This window comes from Phodopus roborovskii, unplaced genomic scaffold (genome assembly GCF_943737965.1).
Source record: "Phodopus roborovskii unplaced genomic scaffold, PHOROB, whole genome shotgun sequence".
NCBI classification, from domain to species: Eukaryota; Metazoa; Chordata; class Mammalia; order Rodentia; family Cricetidae; genus Phodopus; species Phodopus roborovskii.
In genome coordinates this window covers 407,390-422,489 of record NW_026125295.1, presented here as the reverse complement: position 1 = coordinate 422,489, position 15,100 = coordinate 407,390, and the positions used below count along the sequence as shown (strand labels likewise).

Here is a 15,100-nt window from a genome sequence, read left to right as displayed (position 1 = left end):
CTTCTACCCAGTAATGTATTACCGGTTTCTTAACAAATCTTTTCTTTCTGGCATTAAACTGAGAAAGGGGGCAGGGAGGATACAACTAAATGGTTTCTGGAAGAAAAAAAAAAAAAAACATTTTCCATTTAGTGAAAAGTTCTGGTTTCTGACTTCTACAGAACATGATGGTCCACAAATGATGGAACAGACTTTTACAGAAGTAATTACGTTGAGCTAAAGAAATACAGGAAACAGAGTCCTCAATGAAAGCCCTACAAGAAACTGATGAGTGATCTAACTACAAACAGATGGATGAGAAGAATATGTGTAGGAAATGTTGGCTTGTTACTGTAGTTTTTTTCTTCCTTTTCAGAGTCATTCATCTTCTAAGATTGCCTTCCCTGCCTTTTTAGGGACAAATTAGCTCACTGCTATTTGTCCCTTCACAATTTTAACAAAGTTTAAGTGAAAATAACAGAGATCAGTGCACTCTTTTCTGGGAATAAGTTCCTTATTTGTGGAGGTTCACATACATGTGACATGTTTGCTTTGAGAAACGGGGAAACTTCCTCCATGTTAACATGCGAAGAGTAAATGCTTTCTTTCTGAGGTTTAACTGCCTCGTGGTTTTCATTCATTCATCACTGTGCTACACATTGCAGGTATGTGTTCTGTTCCTAATACTTTATTTATGACTGGCCAAGGAAAAGCACACCAAGAGAAATTGTAAACACAATTTCTCTACACATATACAAATCACGACCCAAAGTCCAACCTGGAACCCAGTCACCCACTTTCTGTTGAGTCAAATTTTGAAAGAGTTCTAACTCACATACAGACTGCTAAAAGGATATTCTGGAAATAAGTCTGCATGTACTCTGAGTCCATCTGCTTTCTAAACTGTGAAAGCATAGAATATATATGACTTTTTCCCACTCATAACATAAACCCGTGACAAGTCAGGATGCAAAAAAAATGACTGCATCTCCTTTGACAAACAGCACTCATGATAGAGAGACGCAAAGTTAACTGAGTCTTCAAGGTCACTGCAAGCCTACTTTCCCTTAATTGATTAAAAATGTTGACTACAGTAGACAGCAAACACATTTTACATGAGTTTATACATTTTGATGATCAAATAGAGTAAATTAATTAGGATCTTATTATTAAAAATAAGAGGTTTATTTGTAAATCTTAATAACTTTACTATTTATCTTTACATTAAGGAACTGTACAGTGTTGATGGTACCAGCTTATCTAACATTAAAAGGTCCACTCTAAACTCTTTCTACCGTGAAGAAACCTCACTGTACTTGCACGGAGAAGAATCCGGAGCACTTGACAGACAGGTGTTTGGGACAACAAAAAAGAGTATTACATTTTTTTTTTTTCTCTTCTTGATCAGAGAAATGAAGAATGCTAATCCTAGCATGACAAGCAAAGCCTAAACATTAGAAAAAGTAGAGAGAGAATAAGACAAAATGTTCAAAATACATGCCTGACGTGGATGGAGATAACTTGCATGTTCATGTGTAGCAGGTTCTAGACAAAACCTTCAGTCTTTAATCTTCTGATTCATATCTGGAGATACAATTAAGAAATTAAGTCATGATCTTTTTGTTCCTCTTGCCAGCCAAGGAATATCATTACTGCTCACTTTCTACCCCTATTGCAGCAGAAGTCAGTAATACTCAAGACTAGTGTTATGCTGCTGACTTGGAGTCTACATCAGATCACCTAAGATGTCTTCAGACTCCAGAACTGCATTTGTCACTTGGATCCATGGTAGGTCAGTATAATTATGACAATCCTCAGATCATCATGAACAGCTGACATGACTATGAGTTAAGGGTTAACCAACCTCCTCCCATTCCAAATCCGATCTTGAATTCACTTTACAGATGTCTTCCCTGAGAACTCTGACAAAGGTAAAATGCTAGCTAGCTTCAGCTGGGTTTCTATGCAAAGCCATTGTTGACAAATTGACCCAACAAGCAAAGGGCATTGCATGAATACCTAGTGCTCCCTCGATGGCTGCTATTTCTGCGACATTATCTTCTAACGGACCTGCTGCCAAGAGCAACTGAGTGCACTGCTGCGAGGGAAGATGTCCAGAGGAGCGTAAAAGCAACCAGTGGACTAAACTGTGGACCTACTAAGGCACCAGCAGGCATTGGGGAGAGGAACCACCAGGGAGGATTAGCCAGCTTACTTAGCCAGTCTTTTCCGTAGATCTTTGATTTGGTCATTCTTTTTGGTGAGAATCTCTTTCATGTTTCGGTAAGCTGCTGTTTGTTGAAATTTCTTCTCTAACTCCTGCTTTGTGAAAAATGTCAGCCCATTACTAAGAAATGTCAAGGGAAGAGTAACAAATGTGATATAAAAAAAAAATGCAGTTTGCTAATTTTTTATTTCCTTAAAAACATATTTGCATAAAATTAAAACCACCTAAACTTTAAAAATATTTAAAAAAAAATTAGAAACTTAAAAAAAATAGTATTATTTTCCAAGGTAATACTGTGTTATCAAGTAACAAGTACACTATGCCCTAATAAGGGGAATCTGTATGACACATAAACTAACTTTCATGAAAAATAGGTATAATATTTTTCTAAATCAAGTTCTAAAAACTTAAGGAGCAGGGGTTTTAATTGGAATGTCTTAAAAAATATTCATTTCTTTTTATTAATGTGTCTGTATGTATGACAGCGTGAGTTTGTGTAAACTATGTTCATGCAGAGAACCGGAATTACAGGCAGTTGTAAGCCATCTGATGTGGGTGCTAGATGCCAAACCCAAATCCTCTCCAAGAGCCTTAACCACTAAGCCTTATTTCTAGCCCTTAATTTGAGGATTTTTTTTTTTTTATAGTTCCCAGGACTGTAGCACAGCTGGTAAAACAATTGCCTAGCATGCACGAGTCCTAGATTTCATCCCTAGCATCCATAATCCTTTTTAAAAAATACAAATGATAGAAAAAAATTAAATGTACTTATTTATTTTGTGTATACGAGTGTTTCACATGCAAGAATGCATGTATACCACAGGAATGCCGGGTGCCCATGGAACTGAGTCACAGAGGACTATGAGCCACAGTGTGGGTGCTGGGAACTAAACTTGGGTTCTCAGTAAAAAAAAAATGGCATGTACGTTTAACTGCTGAGCCATCTCTCAAGCCCCACACCCACATTTTAAAGTGTTTAAACCTTAAAGAATTCACTCTCTATGTATTTTCCATAGAAAACATTTTGAAAAAAAATTTCAAAAAAAAAGAAAGAAAGAAAAAGAAAAAAGCCATCCCGGTCCGGTCTCCAGGTCTCTGTGTCAGGCTGTGGGAAGAACCAGAAGAACCAGAGAGCAATGCAAGGTGTAGAGCGGAGGCAGCATGTGCAGGAAGAAGGAAGCAGTTTGTTTATTATCACAAAGACAGAAGAACCTAAGTGCTCAGAAATGACAGCTTCCGTATGTGTCTGCTGACCTTTTCAGCCATGCTCAACTGCTCCTGTACTCTGAGGAGGTCATGTTTGGCTGCTGCTAGGTTCTCTTCCAAAGACTTTTGGTTTTCTGTCTTGTCATTGAGTGTTTTCTGAAATTCATTCCTAAGAGCTGCAACTGTGTTTTCCAAGTCGTCCAATTCATGGGCCTTTATAAAATCCTATGAAAAGTAAATACATGAGTAAAATTTCCCTTAAGAAATGAGAGCTGTTTTAAAATAGTGATCCAACATCCAAGGAGACAAAGAGTAATGCCATGTTGTGTGTGCACAAAGCTTTTCTTACCCATTTGGGTAGGTGCCAGTCCCTCCCAGCAGGGATGCCAGCAGCCTCAGCCTCGGTACACACACAACAGATACTCAGTAGTCACTGCATTCCAAATACAAAAATAGGATTTCCGAACTGCTAGAATTTCAGCCAAAAATGAACAAGAGAGAAGCGAGATCTTAATTTGACAAAGTTGTGTGTACCAAGGTTGGAATGTCAAATCATTTGGAGAAGGTTGTGGGGGACATTATTTCTTATAAATGAAATGAAGCTGGCCTCAAACTTGCTTTGTAGCCAAAGATGACCCCAAACACCCACCTCCCGCTCTCACCCTCCCAAGTACTGGGATTACAGGCATGCACCAACATGCCTGGTTTATGTGGGTTTATGTGGTACCAGGGTTTCTGTGGCACCAAGTTTTGTGCTCACTAAGCAAGCATTTAGTCAACTGAGTTATATACTACTAGCCCACTGACAAATCATTCTGAAAAGCCAAATTAAAAAAACAAACAAAATATTCCAAGTTCTCCAGAATCATTCTTTGTTCTGTAGCAGCCTGCTTGTATGTGTCTCCCACCACACCGATATTTCTTGGGACTTCTGGTGTAGACCCTAAGCACCCTAGCTCTTTGTCCTTTTCAGCCTTTCCTCCTAGTACATACCCATTCCTTTGAGTTACTCTCAACCTACAGAAAAAAATCTCTACCAGGGACTCCACCTGCCCAGGACCCAGAGTGAGCAACAGCAAACAAAAAATGCAACACCCACCCAACAAGGACACACCAGATATCTACACTAAGAAACCCTTCAAACACCTTGACTCCAGATGCCTAAATCTCAGCACAAAAACACAAACATGGACAGCCAGGACAATATGCCTCCTCCAGAAGCCAGGAACCCTGTGGTTATCGGACCTGAGAAATGCAATCTAGCTGAAGCACAAGACAAGGACCTGGAAATAGCAATTATGAGTATGTTCAAGGACCTTAAAGAGGATATAAATAAATGTCTTAATGAAGATGGTGGAAACACAAACAAGTGAATGAAATAATGAAAATATTTCAAGACATAAACGTAGAAATAAAATCACTAAAGGAAACACAAACTAGAAACTAAAAACCTCAGAAGTAAGCCCCACTTACAAAAAAAAAAAAAAATCCATGCACATAAATATACAGGAAATATGGGACATCACGAATCTGCGAGAATAGAGGTAGAGTAGAAAAAGAAACTCAGGCTGGAGAGATGGCTCAGCAGGTAAGAACACTGACTGCTCTTCTAGGAGTCCCAGCACCCTCATAGCTGCTCACACAAAGCTCATAAAAAAAAAAACAAAAACAAAACCACAATTACAGCCAAAATACTTATCAGCCCTCACATTGTGATGGTGGTTGACTTCAATACCCCACTTAGCTCACCTTACCAATAGACAGGTCATTTGGACAGAAAATAAACAAAGACATTCTGGAGTTAAATTACATCACAAGTCGAATGTACCTAGTAGACATCTACTGAAGGACTAAAGAAAATACTTTCTTCTCAGCAGCTCATGGAACTTTCTTCAAAATTGATGACATATTCAGACACAAAACAAGTCTCAACAGATATAAGAAAATTGAAATAACACCCTGCACCCTATCTGACCACCATGGTTAATTAAAGCTGGATATCAACAACAGAAACTGCAGAAAGTATACAAACTCATGGGAACTGCACAACTCACTATTGAATGAAAAATGAGTCAAGACAGAAATCAAGGAGGAAATTAAAAACTTTAAGATTGAATGAAATGAAAACATAACACACCCAAACCTATGGATTACAATTAAGGCAGTTAGATGGGCAAGTTCACAGTACTAAATGCCTACATTAAAAACAAAACAAAACAAAACACCATGATCACATTGGCTTCATTCCAGAGATACAGGGATGGTTTAACATTTGTAAATCAAGAAATATAATCTACCACATAAACAGACTGAAAGACAAAAAACACATGATCATCTCATTAGATGAAGAAAAAGGCCTTTGACAAAATCCAACACCCCTCCATGATTAAAAAGTCCTAGCAAAACTAGGGGTACAAGGAAAATATCTCAACATAATAAAAGCCCACAGCCAACACCAACCTAAATGGAGAGAAACTCAAAAGTATTTCCATTAAAAGCAGGAACAAGACAAAGATGTCCACTCTTTCAAATATACCTATTCAAATACAGAACTTGAAATCTTAGCTAGAACAATAAGACAATTGAGAGATAACAAGGGGGTATATATAGGGAAGGAAGACGTCAAAAGTATCTTTATATGTAGATAATATGATTTCCTATATATAAAAACCTAAAAAAACCCACAAGGAAAAATTTACAGCTAATACACTTTTTTTTTTTAATTTGAAAATTAGCAGAATACAAAATTAGCACAAAAATCCAGTAGCCTTCCTGTAAACGAATGATAACCAACTGAGAGAAATCAGGGAAACAGTACCTTTCATAACAGTCTCATAAAATATCTTGGGATAACTCTAACCCAGCAAGTGAAAGAAAAACTTTAAGACACCGAATACAAATATTGAGTAAGCAGACATCAGAAGATGGAAAGATATCCTATAGTCATGGATTGGTGGGATTAACAGTGAAAATGGCCATTCTACCAAAAGCAATCTATAGATTCAATGCAATCCATCATACTTCTTTACAGAAAATGAAAAAAAGAATCCTCAAACTTCTTATTGAAACACAAACATGGTAGCTATAAAACAATCTTGAATAATAAAACAACTGCTAGAGGTTATCAACATCTGAGATTTCAAGTTTTATTATTGAGCTATAATAATAAAAATAGCATGGAATGGCAGCAAACATGTTCATCAATGGAATCAAATTGAAGACCCACCCAGACTTGCACACACATCGATGGACACCTGAATTCTGACAAAGTCAAAAAAAATACACACCAGAAAAAAAAAAACAGCCTCATCAACAAATGGTGCTGGTCATGTAGGGTAAAAGGTCAGCCAAAGAAACCCACTTTGGCCTTGACCAACTCAAACATAAAACCAACCAATCCCTGAACATCCTGAGCAGAAAACCAACCAATCCCCCCAGGACCTTGACTGTGAACCCAGAGCCAGTGAAAAGAAACACAGTTTGGACCTGACAGGATACCTTTCTCTCCCACATCCCTCCCTGTACCACCCTCCTACTCTCCACAATACTATATTCTCCTTCCCTTCTAGTCCTACACTAAGTATCTAACCTCTGATTATTCTTATTATAGCACCAATACCCAAAGTTTAAAAGCTAACGTCCACATAGGAGAAAAAACATACAATGTTTGTCTTTTGGGGTCTAGATTATTGTATTCAGGAATTTTTTCCTGGCTCCACCCATTTACCTGGTTCATGTCATAATTTTTCTTATAGCTGAATAACATTCCATTATGTACATGCACCATATTTTCCTTATCCATTCATCGATTGGTGGGCATGTGGGCTTTCTTCAGTTGCTGACTATTAAGAGTAGATCAACAATGAGCATAGAAACACAAGCATTTTTGTAGCAGGATGAGGCCTGCTTTGAGTATATGCCCAAGAGTTTAATTATACTACTCTGCATTTTTGCATGTTTGCATTTTTCTTCATAGAATAAAGTTTAAAAAAATCTAACGAAGTCTAGGGATACAGCTCAGTATGGGAATGCTGGCCTAGCATTAGGCTCTGCACACAGTACCCATTCCATAAAATGAAAAAAAAAAAAAATATTATGTTAGAACTGAAAAACAGAAAAACATACAGAGGTAGATTTGAAGATTGTTTAGCAGCCATTTACAATGACAACCACAGAAAAGACACTGAGAATCCAATGGTCTTGCTCACATAAAATCACAAAACCATGTGGCCTCCCAGCATGATTCTCTGTAGGCTTGCAGAGCCACCGCTCTGGATGCTGCTGCATCCCACAGCATGCTGGATACAAATGAAGCCTATAACCAATAATTTCCTCTAACTGCAATCTCATCCCAGGAAAACTCAAGTAACATTCAGAATAATAAAACCCAAATGTAAATTGTCCTCCACTCCCCCACCCCTACTCAATTCTAATTGGATATTGGAGGGAAAAGAGAAAAAAATTAACAATAATAAATTTAAGACCATCTATCTTGCTTGTCATTAAAATCTCTAATGTATGCTGGCCTGTGAGCTGTCAATCAGTTTCTGACCCAGGTCATCTTAATGTGAGACAGCAACAGAATTCAGCAGAGACAATGGCAGGGGAGACACAGCTTACAAGGAAAAATGATTATGACGGAGGGTTCTAACTTTAGTTTTTTAGAAGGCGTGGAAAAGATAGATAAAATTGTTTTACCTGTCGATTTCCTTGATCAAGTTGTAAATCCTGAAGTGTTCTTTCCAATTTTGACTTCTCATCCAAAGCATTTGTAGCCTGTAGTCAAACGTAAACAGGATACACTCAACTTTTCACTCTCCAGGTTAATTCTTCCATAACCGTATTGAAGGATTTCTCAAGTTACCTGTATTTCAATGGTCTTCAGCCTTGACTTTAATTTCTCATTCTCTTGTTGAAGTCTTAAAATTTCCTTTGTGAATGAATTCAAATATTATTATTATTATTTTAAAGATTCATTTCTATTTCATGTCCATGAGTGTTTTGCATACATGTATGTATACATATAATGTGCAGGCCAGTGTAGACCAGATGAGGGCATCCGATACCGAGTTACAGATGGCTCTGAGTTACTATGTGGGTGTTGAATTGAGCCTGGGTTCTCCGCAAGAGGAGCAAGTGCTTTTAACTACTGGGCCCTTTCTCCAGCCCCTAAATTTAATTATTTTAACCAAAATACGTTTAGACTTGAAATGACAACTGCTTGTTTCATTTAAAAAATAATCAAAATTATTTTTAAAAAAAAAAATCAAAAATCCAAATGCCCTGGTTAGGAATAAAATGCTTTGATTGTGCCAACCCCACAGCTGTGAGTCAAGTTCAGCTCTAAGGTTCACAGTTGTTCCTCTCTCAGAAATACCTTTTCTCGGTTTTCAGCCATCCTTCCCCCCCCCCCCCCACAGCTTTCTGTTTCTGTAGCGTGGGCCTGTTCTTGGCTACCCTGTTGCCACTTAACCCTGAAAGCACACTACCTTCATCATTTTAGTACCCAGCACTCCAGCCTCTGCACGGCGGCTCTGAGGGGAGACCAAACACCTTTGTTCTTACGCAGTTTTGAAATGAGGTGCACCCACCTGGCCAGTCTGATTTTGTATTTTACTCCGATACATATGCTGGACCGCTCAGAGGGCCCTACATTGTGTTGTTCTAAGTCATGGCAGCCTTCTGTCTGCCTCTGGCCAGGAGCCATTCTGCTCTCTTGCCCAACAAGCCCCCTTCAACTTAGCCTGCCTTCACCTTTAAGAGCCGGCTAGGAGGCTACCTCATTCAATCGCCCGTTCTTATCTCCTCCCACCCACAGAACCCTTTGTTCTCTCATTTCTGCTTCTGGAAATGTTAGCTTCTACTTCCCAATGAAATGGTAAGTTTTGAGAGTCTATGAGGTGCTTACTGTATTACCTTTTAAGTATAACAAAATCTGACATGTGTAATGCCAAGACTATGGGAGTTGAGAAACATTTATTTTTACGCTGATGACTTCTATAAGCACTAAAACAAACATTTTTGCGGATCACAAATTTCAAATGCACACCAGAAAAACATAGTCCACAATGCCATGCCCTACACTTTACTGTGAAAAGATCTATCAGTCACTCCAGACTCTACAAAGTAAGCATGCCCTCTTCTGGTCACTGGGTCCCATTCAGTAAAACTGCCAGACTATTTCTCTTACCCTAGCAGCAACTGGGGTGCAAGGGGGCAGAACCAAGGTCTCCCCTTCTCAAAGTGATGAGACTCTTACCTTGTTTAGCAGTTCTGTCGTTCCACCTTCATTGATTGGAACAAGTTTAGGCTTTGTGATATCCATGATGGGCTGTAACAAAATGAAGAAACCAATCTAAAATTACATAGAGTAAAGCAAGAATCATCAAACATTCGTACTTTCCAAACAGTCCACCAGGACTTCAGCTCCACAGATATGATTCTTGTTGGGTTCACTCTGTTCCGTCTAGTGCCTGTGACATGCCATAAGAAGCCACATATATGACAGAGATAAAAACGAAACTCAGTCGGGTGTCGTGACACATGTCTTTAATCCCAGCACTCAAGATGCAGAAGCAGGAGGATCTCTGTGAGTTCAAGGCCAGCCTGGTCTACAAATGAAGTTCCAAGCCAGCCAGGGCCGTTACACAGAGAAACCGTGTTTTAAAAACCAGAAACAAAAAAAACACCAAAACACAAACAAACACCCCCCCCAAAGAAACCCAACCTCCCTGTACATTTTTTTAATAAAGATGGAAAGAAGGAAGGCAAGGAGCTCATAACCAGACTGGATAAAATCTCTAGCCTCTAGGACTGGAATTTTCATCTGTGGTAGCTGAAAATAATTTCTACAAGAACCTCACACCATGAGGTTGTAATGGCTGAGGGTTAGCACAAATATTTGAGAATTTTAGTAGCCTCTTACCCAAAAATTTCTTAGTCAGAAATATATTCCAAAGGGTTATTAAAAATGTCTTCTATCTAGGCAGTGGTGGTGCATGCCTTTAATCCCAGTACTCGGAAGGCAGAGGCAGAGCCAGGTAGATTTCTATGAGTTCGAGGCCAGCCTGGCCTATAAGAGCTAGTTCCAACACAAGCTCTAAAGGCACAGAGAAACCCTATCTTGAAAAAAACCAAAAAAAAAAAAAAAAAACAAAAAAAAAAACAAAACTCTTTTCTGTGTGTCTATACATGGATTCATCTCAGTAGTGTTTATTTGACACGGGGAACTATTTATTATGAAAGTGACACCATAGCACATAATAGTTTGGAAGACAAGCAGGCTGTCTCCATCTGCTGTCTTGGGAAACCTTCCTATGGCACACAGTGAAGAAGCAGAGTCAGGATGTAACTAACTACAGGTCTGATCTCTGCACAGCACACGCTGTACATCAACTGAGTGAAGCGTATAAGGCCTGGGCAGACTGGACTTGCAGGGACTGTGTGTGTGTGTGTGTGTGTGTGTGTGTGTGTGTGAGAGAGAGAGAGAGAGAGAGAGGCAGAGACAGAGACAGAGACAGACATAGAGAGACAGTTTTTCTTTGTTTGCAAATATGAGTAGCAACTGAATTGAACGCTTTTCCTTTAAAGGTCTCGCGCTCCACTAGTTATAGCTTGAGGATTTTAGAGACCAGCTTTAAGAAATTTGGAAAGCTAAAGAAATGCCTCAACCGACTTAAGTTTGGATTCTCACTGCCTGGAATCTCTGGGCTCAGTGGGCAGAGACAAGGGTGTCCTAGGGAAAGCTGCCTAGCTGATAAATTGGTAAACTTTAAGTTTAGTAAAAGTCTCTGCCTTAGTAAATAAAGTAGAAAGGTATCAAAGAAGACACTGCATCAACGTCTGGCCTCCACATGCAAGCACAGACATGTGCACATGTAGCTGTACACATGGACACCCACATATATACAAACATGTAGCATAACCACACATGCAAAATTAAATGTGGATTGAAAAATTAACTAAACATTACCTTTTTATTTGAAGATGTAAATTCTGCCTTTTCAAATTCAGCAACTTGCTCTAATAATTCTCTGGAGGATAAAAGCAAAATTTAAGAGAGTATACATCGACAATGAACATTTACCACACTAAGGGATAAAAAGGAAATCACAAGACCAACCTATCAGATGCTTGTAAGAAGGGCAGAAGAAAGGCCTTAGCAGTCTTGAACTCTGAGCACGCCAGCCTTTGCCTTTCAAGTTTGGGAATTAAAGGCCTGAACCATGGTGCCCAATTTGCATGCTATTTCTCAGGACTAGCTTCAACTTCATTGATCTTACCAGAGGTTTTGAATTTATGAGCGTTTCAGTATTGTAAAACTTTTAAGCCTTTTATAGTTTACATTTCCTAAGATTAAGTGTATGATTTCTAATGCAGTTATCTTGAAACAAATTTGCAATGCTACAGTCTGAATAAATGGGAATAATACATTTTCAACCTTTATGTCTTAGCAGATATGTGTATCAAATACTAATTACGCTACCAAAGATGCTGTGAGGAATCCTTACTTTAAATAGACTGAAAAGCAGTTTCATGTAGCTCAAATACTTTTTTAGTACCTAAGAATGGTGGAAACAGAGTATCTTTAAGACAACTGAGTGCTACTCCAGGGATCACTAGTGACTGTGCATTTCTGCCACCCTACCCACATTGTCTCACACCCCAGCCCAAGGAAAGCACTAGCAAAGTTATTTGCTAACTTTGAAGATCATGTTTTGGGTCTCTAAATCTCAACTACAGGTACAAATTTTACCTGTTTTCAAGTTCAGAGATGTCTGTCTGTAGCTTTAGGTACCACTTCTCAGCTTGTGAGAACAGCTGCCTCAGGAGGAGCACGTTGGTGTAGGCTGTGTTGATCAGCTCAGACTCCACCTCACTGTGAACCACAGCCTGCAGCCCATTCAGGACTTCTGTGACCTCATCCATCGTGTAAGTCTCCTCTACCAACCTGTAAATAGTATGACTCCAGTGACTAGCTCATCACAGGAGCAACTTACAAAATACAACCAAAGTCAAGAAACCCACATCATGACATTTAAACAATCAAAGATTACAGGAAAAACTCTGGAAGATATGTATTAAAATGGTTAGATTGTGGATAATTTTTCAAATGTGTTCATTTAAAAACATAACTACATGCTGAGAAACACCCCCTAAACCTTCATCCAGTCTTTTAACTTTTCAATATTATTATTTTTTTACTTTATACTCCCCTAAATTAGTTTTGTCACATTTAGAAACTTAAAGTCACCTAGACCACACAGGTTAGCAAATGTCTATGAGACATAAACTGCAGTTGTATATTAAATTTTCTTAGCAGTTTAGAGTCACAAAATAAAGTAAAATCTAACATCTTAAAGTACCACTATGATACCACAAAAACTAATGTCTCTATCAATAGCAGCATTAAAAACTACTCTCTTGGAGATGCTTGGGTTGGAACGGAACTTCAGGGGATGGGCCATCATCTTCAATCCCCTAACTGTACATAGGCCTGGAGGGTGGAAGAGACTTGCCTGTGGTCCCATGGCGGGTGACACACCTGTGCACACCTCCCACTCTCAATGACAAATGACATTACCACAGTCTCTCCCAGCTTTGCCCCTTCAGAATATTTGATAATACAGGACAAAACACACCTTCAACATTTTTCAGAGTTGATCGATCAATAATTTGGTTTTATAATTATCAATGTTGAGACACTGCTCTGCATACATGCATAGTACAAAATGGCAAGAAAATATATTTATGGTCATTTAAGAAATGTTTGCAGGTGGATGGTGGTGACACGCCTTTAGTCCCAGCACTCAGGAGGCATAGACAGGCAGAACTCTGTGAGTTTTAGGCCAGCCTGGTCTACAAAGTTAACAGAGAAACCCTATCTTGGGGAAAAAAAAAAAAAAGAAAAAAGAAAAAAAGAAAAAAGAAAAAAATGTTTGGAAATTCTATCTTAACCTCAAACCAAAATTCACTTTTATTATTTTTTTAAATGAAACTCAACAACCCAAATAAGAATTTTTCCCCACTAGGGGAGAGCTCAAATGCAATCCTCCACTACCACAAATTATAAAGTCCAATTTCCTGCATTTGGGGAAATCTTAGGGGTCAGCAAATCTGGAATGCAATGGATTAAGCCTCAACCTGGGAAAACCACCTTTGTGATCATGGTATCTCCCTTGCCAGGTAAGTGTTCAAATAACAATTTTTAAAATTGTTTAAAATCTAACCCAATAGACTCCAGAGACACTGATTTGATTCTTACATGCTGAGGAAGTATGGTAAGAAAATACTGTCTTGATCAAAATTAAGACATTATGTTTCCATAAGAGCAGAATACTTACATGTACACTAAAATCACTGTGATTCAAAGCATACAATAGTCTGAGCCAAAGAGATCCAGGCAGCCTGCATCTGTACTGGGTGGCATGATGGCCTTGGCAGTGCAAAATGTGCCTGTAGCGTGTCACTGGCAAATGCTGTCAGACACTTCAGGTTCAATTTGAATTTAACTATGAACTAATTTTCAGTGATTGTATCTTCAGAAACCTTTTACTACTGTCAAATTTTCCAGTAACATACATTCATTCAGCTCTATGACCCACACTTTTAAGAAGTAAGGCTTAAGATCTCTTGATACCTGCTCTCCTTGAGGTCTTGAAAGCAGGAATCTACTGTTTTAAGTCTCAAGCCTCTTTTTGAGCGAGCAAAACGCATGTAATTAATAACCTCATTTTGATGGTGCTCATTTAGGCCCAACTCTGCCTGTAAAAGAGAGAATTTGTAAAAGAGAGAATTTGTCAGACAAAACAACTAACAATGAAAACATACAAGACACTTCATTGGGCCAGGTATAGTGGTACGCACCTTTAATTTTAGCACTTGGGAGGTAGAAGCGGATCTCTGAGTCTGGGACCAGCCTGGGTTACACAAAAAGACCCTGTTTCAAAAAAAAAAAAAAAAAAAAAACCAGGATGATACTGTATTATAGTAACTGCTAGATGTATATCTGGTTGCCTTCTTCTCTTCCTCCTGCCTACCCAACCTACCCAACCTACCCAGCTAGAACTTCCTTGAAGTCAAATATAGTCATATGACTACTTCTCAGGAACAGAAGTAATCCAAAGAGTTATGGGGTGTTTTCAAAGACTTAAGATATGGGGTATACCTTCAACCTTTCTCATCTCCAATTTCTCTGAAAGCTGGCTGAGGGGATGACTAGGATGAGCCATGCTAGTCACTTTTATGACCCAGGGCTACAAGGACAGAAAGACAAAGACCCGATCCTTACCTCATGGAGCAGCACTGATCCACTCCTTAATCTAATGAAGGAATGTAGTAGGCTCTTTTTTGGATTACCAGCCAGCTCCCAAATCATAACAAGGGCAACTTAATAATATTGTCTATTATGGTTGTCCCACTAGTTCTTATAACTTAACTTAGTCTGTTTCCCTTCATCTACATTTTACCTCTTGGCTTTTTACCTTACATTCTGCAGGACTTGCTTTCCTCCATGCCTGCCCAGCTGGCTGATGTCTGAATTGCTGACTACCCTCAAGCATCTACCTCTCTTCCTCTCTTATTCTTTTCTCTCTTCTCGAGCCTAGATTCATCCTCCTACTTAGTCTCTCTGCCTGCCAGCCCCTACTATCCCTCTACGGCCTAGCTATTGGCTCTTTATTAGACCAA

General features: G+C 38.9%; 1 protein-coding gene and 1 non-coding gene across 2 annotated transcripts; both read right to left on the bottom strand.

Moving 5' to 3' along the window:
- Nucleotides 1-1,151: 1,151 nt before the first annotated feature.
- Nucleotides 1,152-14,176, bottom strand: Lztfl1 (leucine zipper transcription factor like 1). The gene is made up of 9 exons (XM_051201370.1): nucleotides 14,052-14,176; nucleotides 12,168-12,362; nucleotides 11,385-11,445; nucleotides 9,672-9,743; nucleotides 8,277-8,342; nucleotides 8,111-8,188; nucleotides 3,461-3,637; nucleotides 2,195-2,298; nucleotides 1,152-1,563 (listed from the first exon to the last, which is right to left on the bottom strand). The coding sequence occupies exons 1-9, from the start codon at nucleotides 14,126-14,128 to the stop codon at nucleotides 1,545-1,547; spliced, it is 849 nt and encodes a 282-aa protein (XP_051057327.1). The 5' UTR covers nucleotides 14,129-14,176; the 3' UTR covers nucleotides 1,152-1,544.
- On the bottom strand, nucleotides 13,441-13,605 carry LOC127213615 (U1 spliceosomal RNA). The gene has a single exon (XR_007833663.1). It is a non-coding gene; the product is annotated as a U1 spliceosomal RNA (small nuclear RNA).
- Nucleotides 14,177-15,100: the final 924 nt, after the last annotated feature.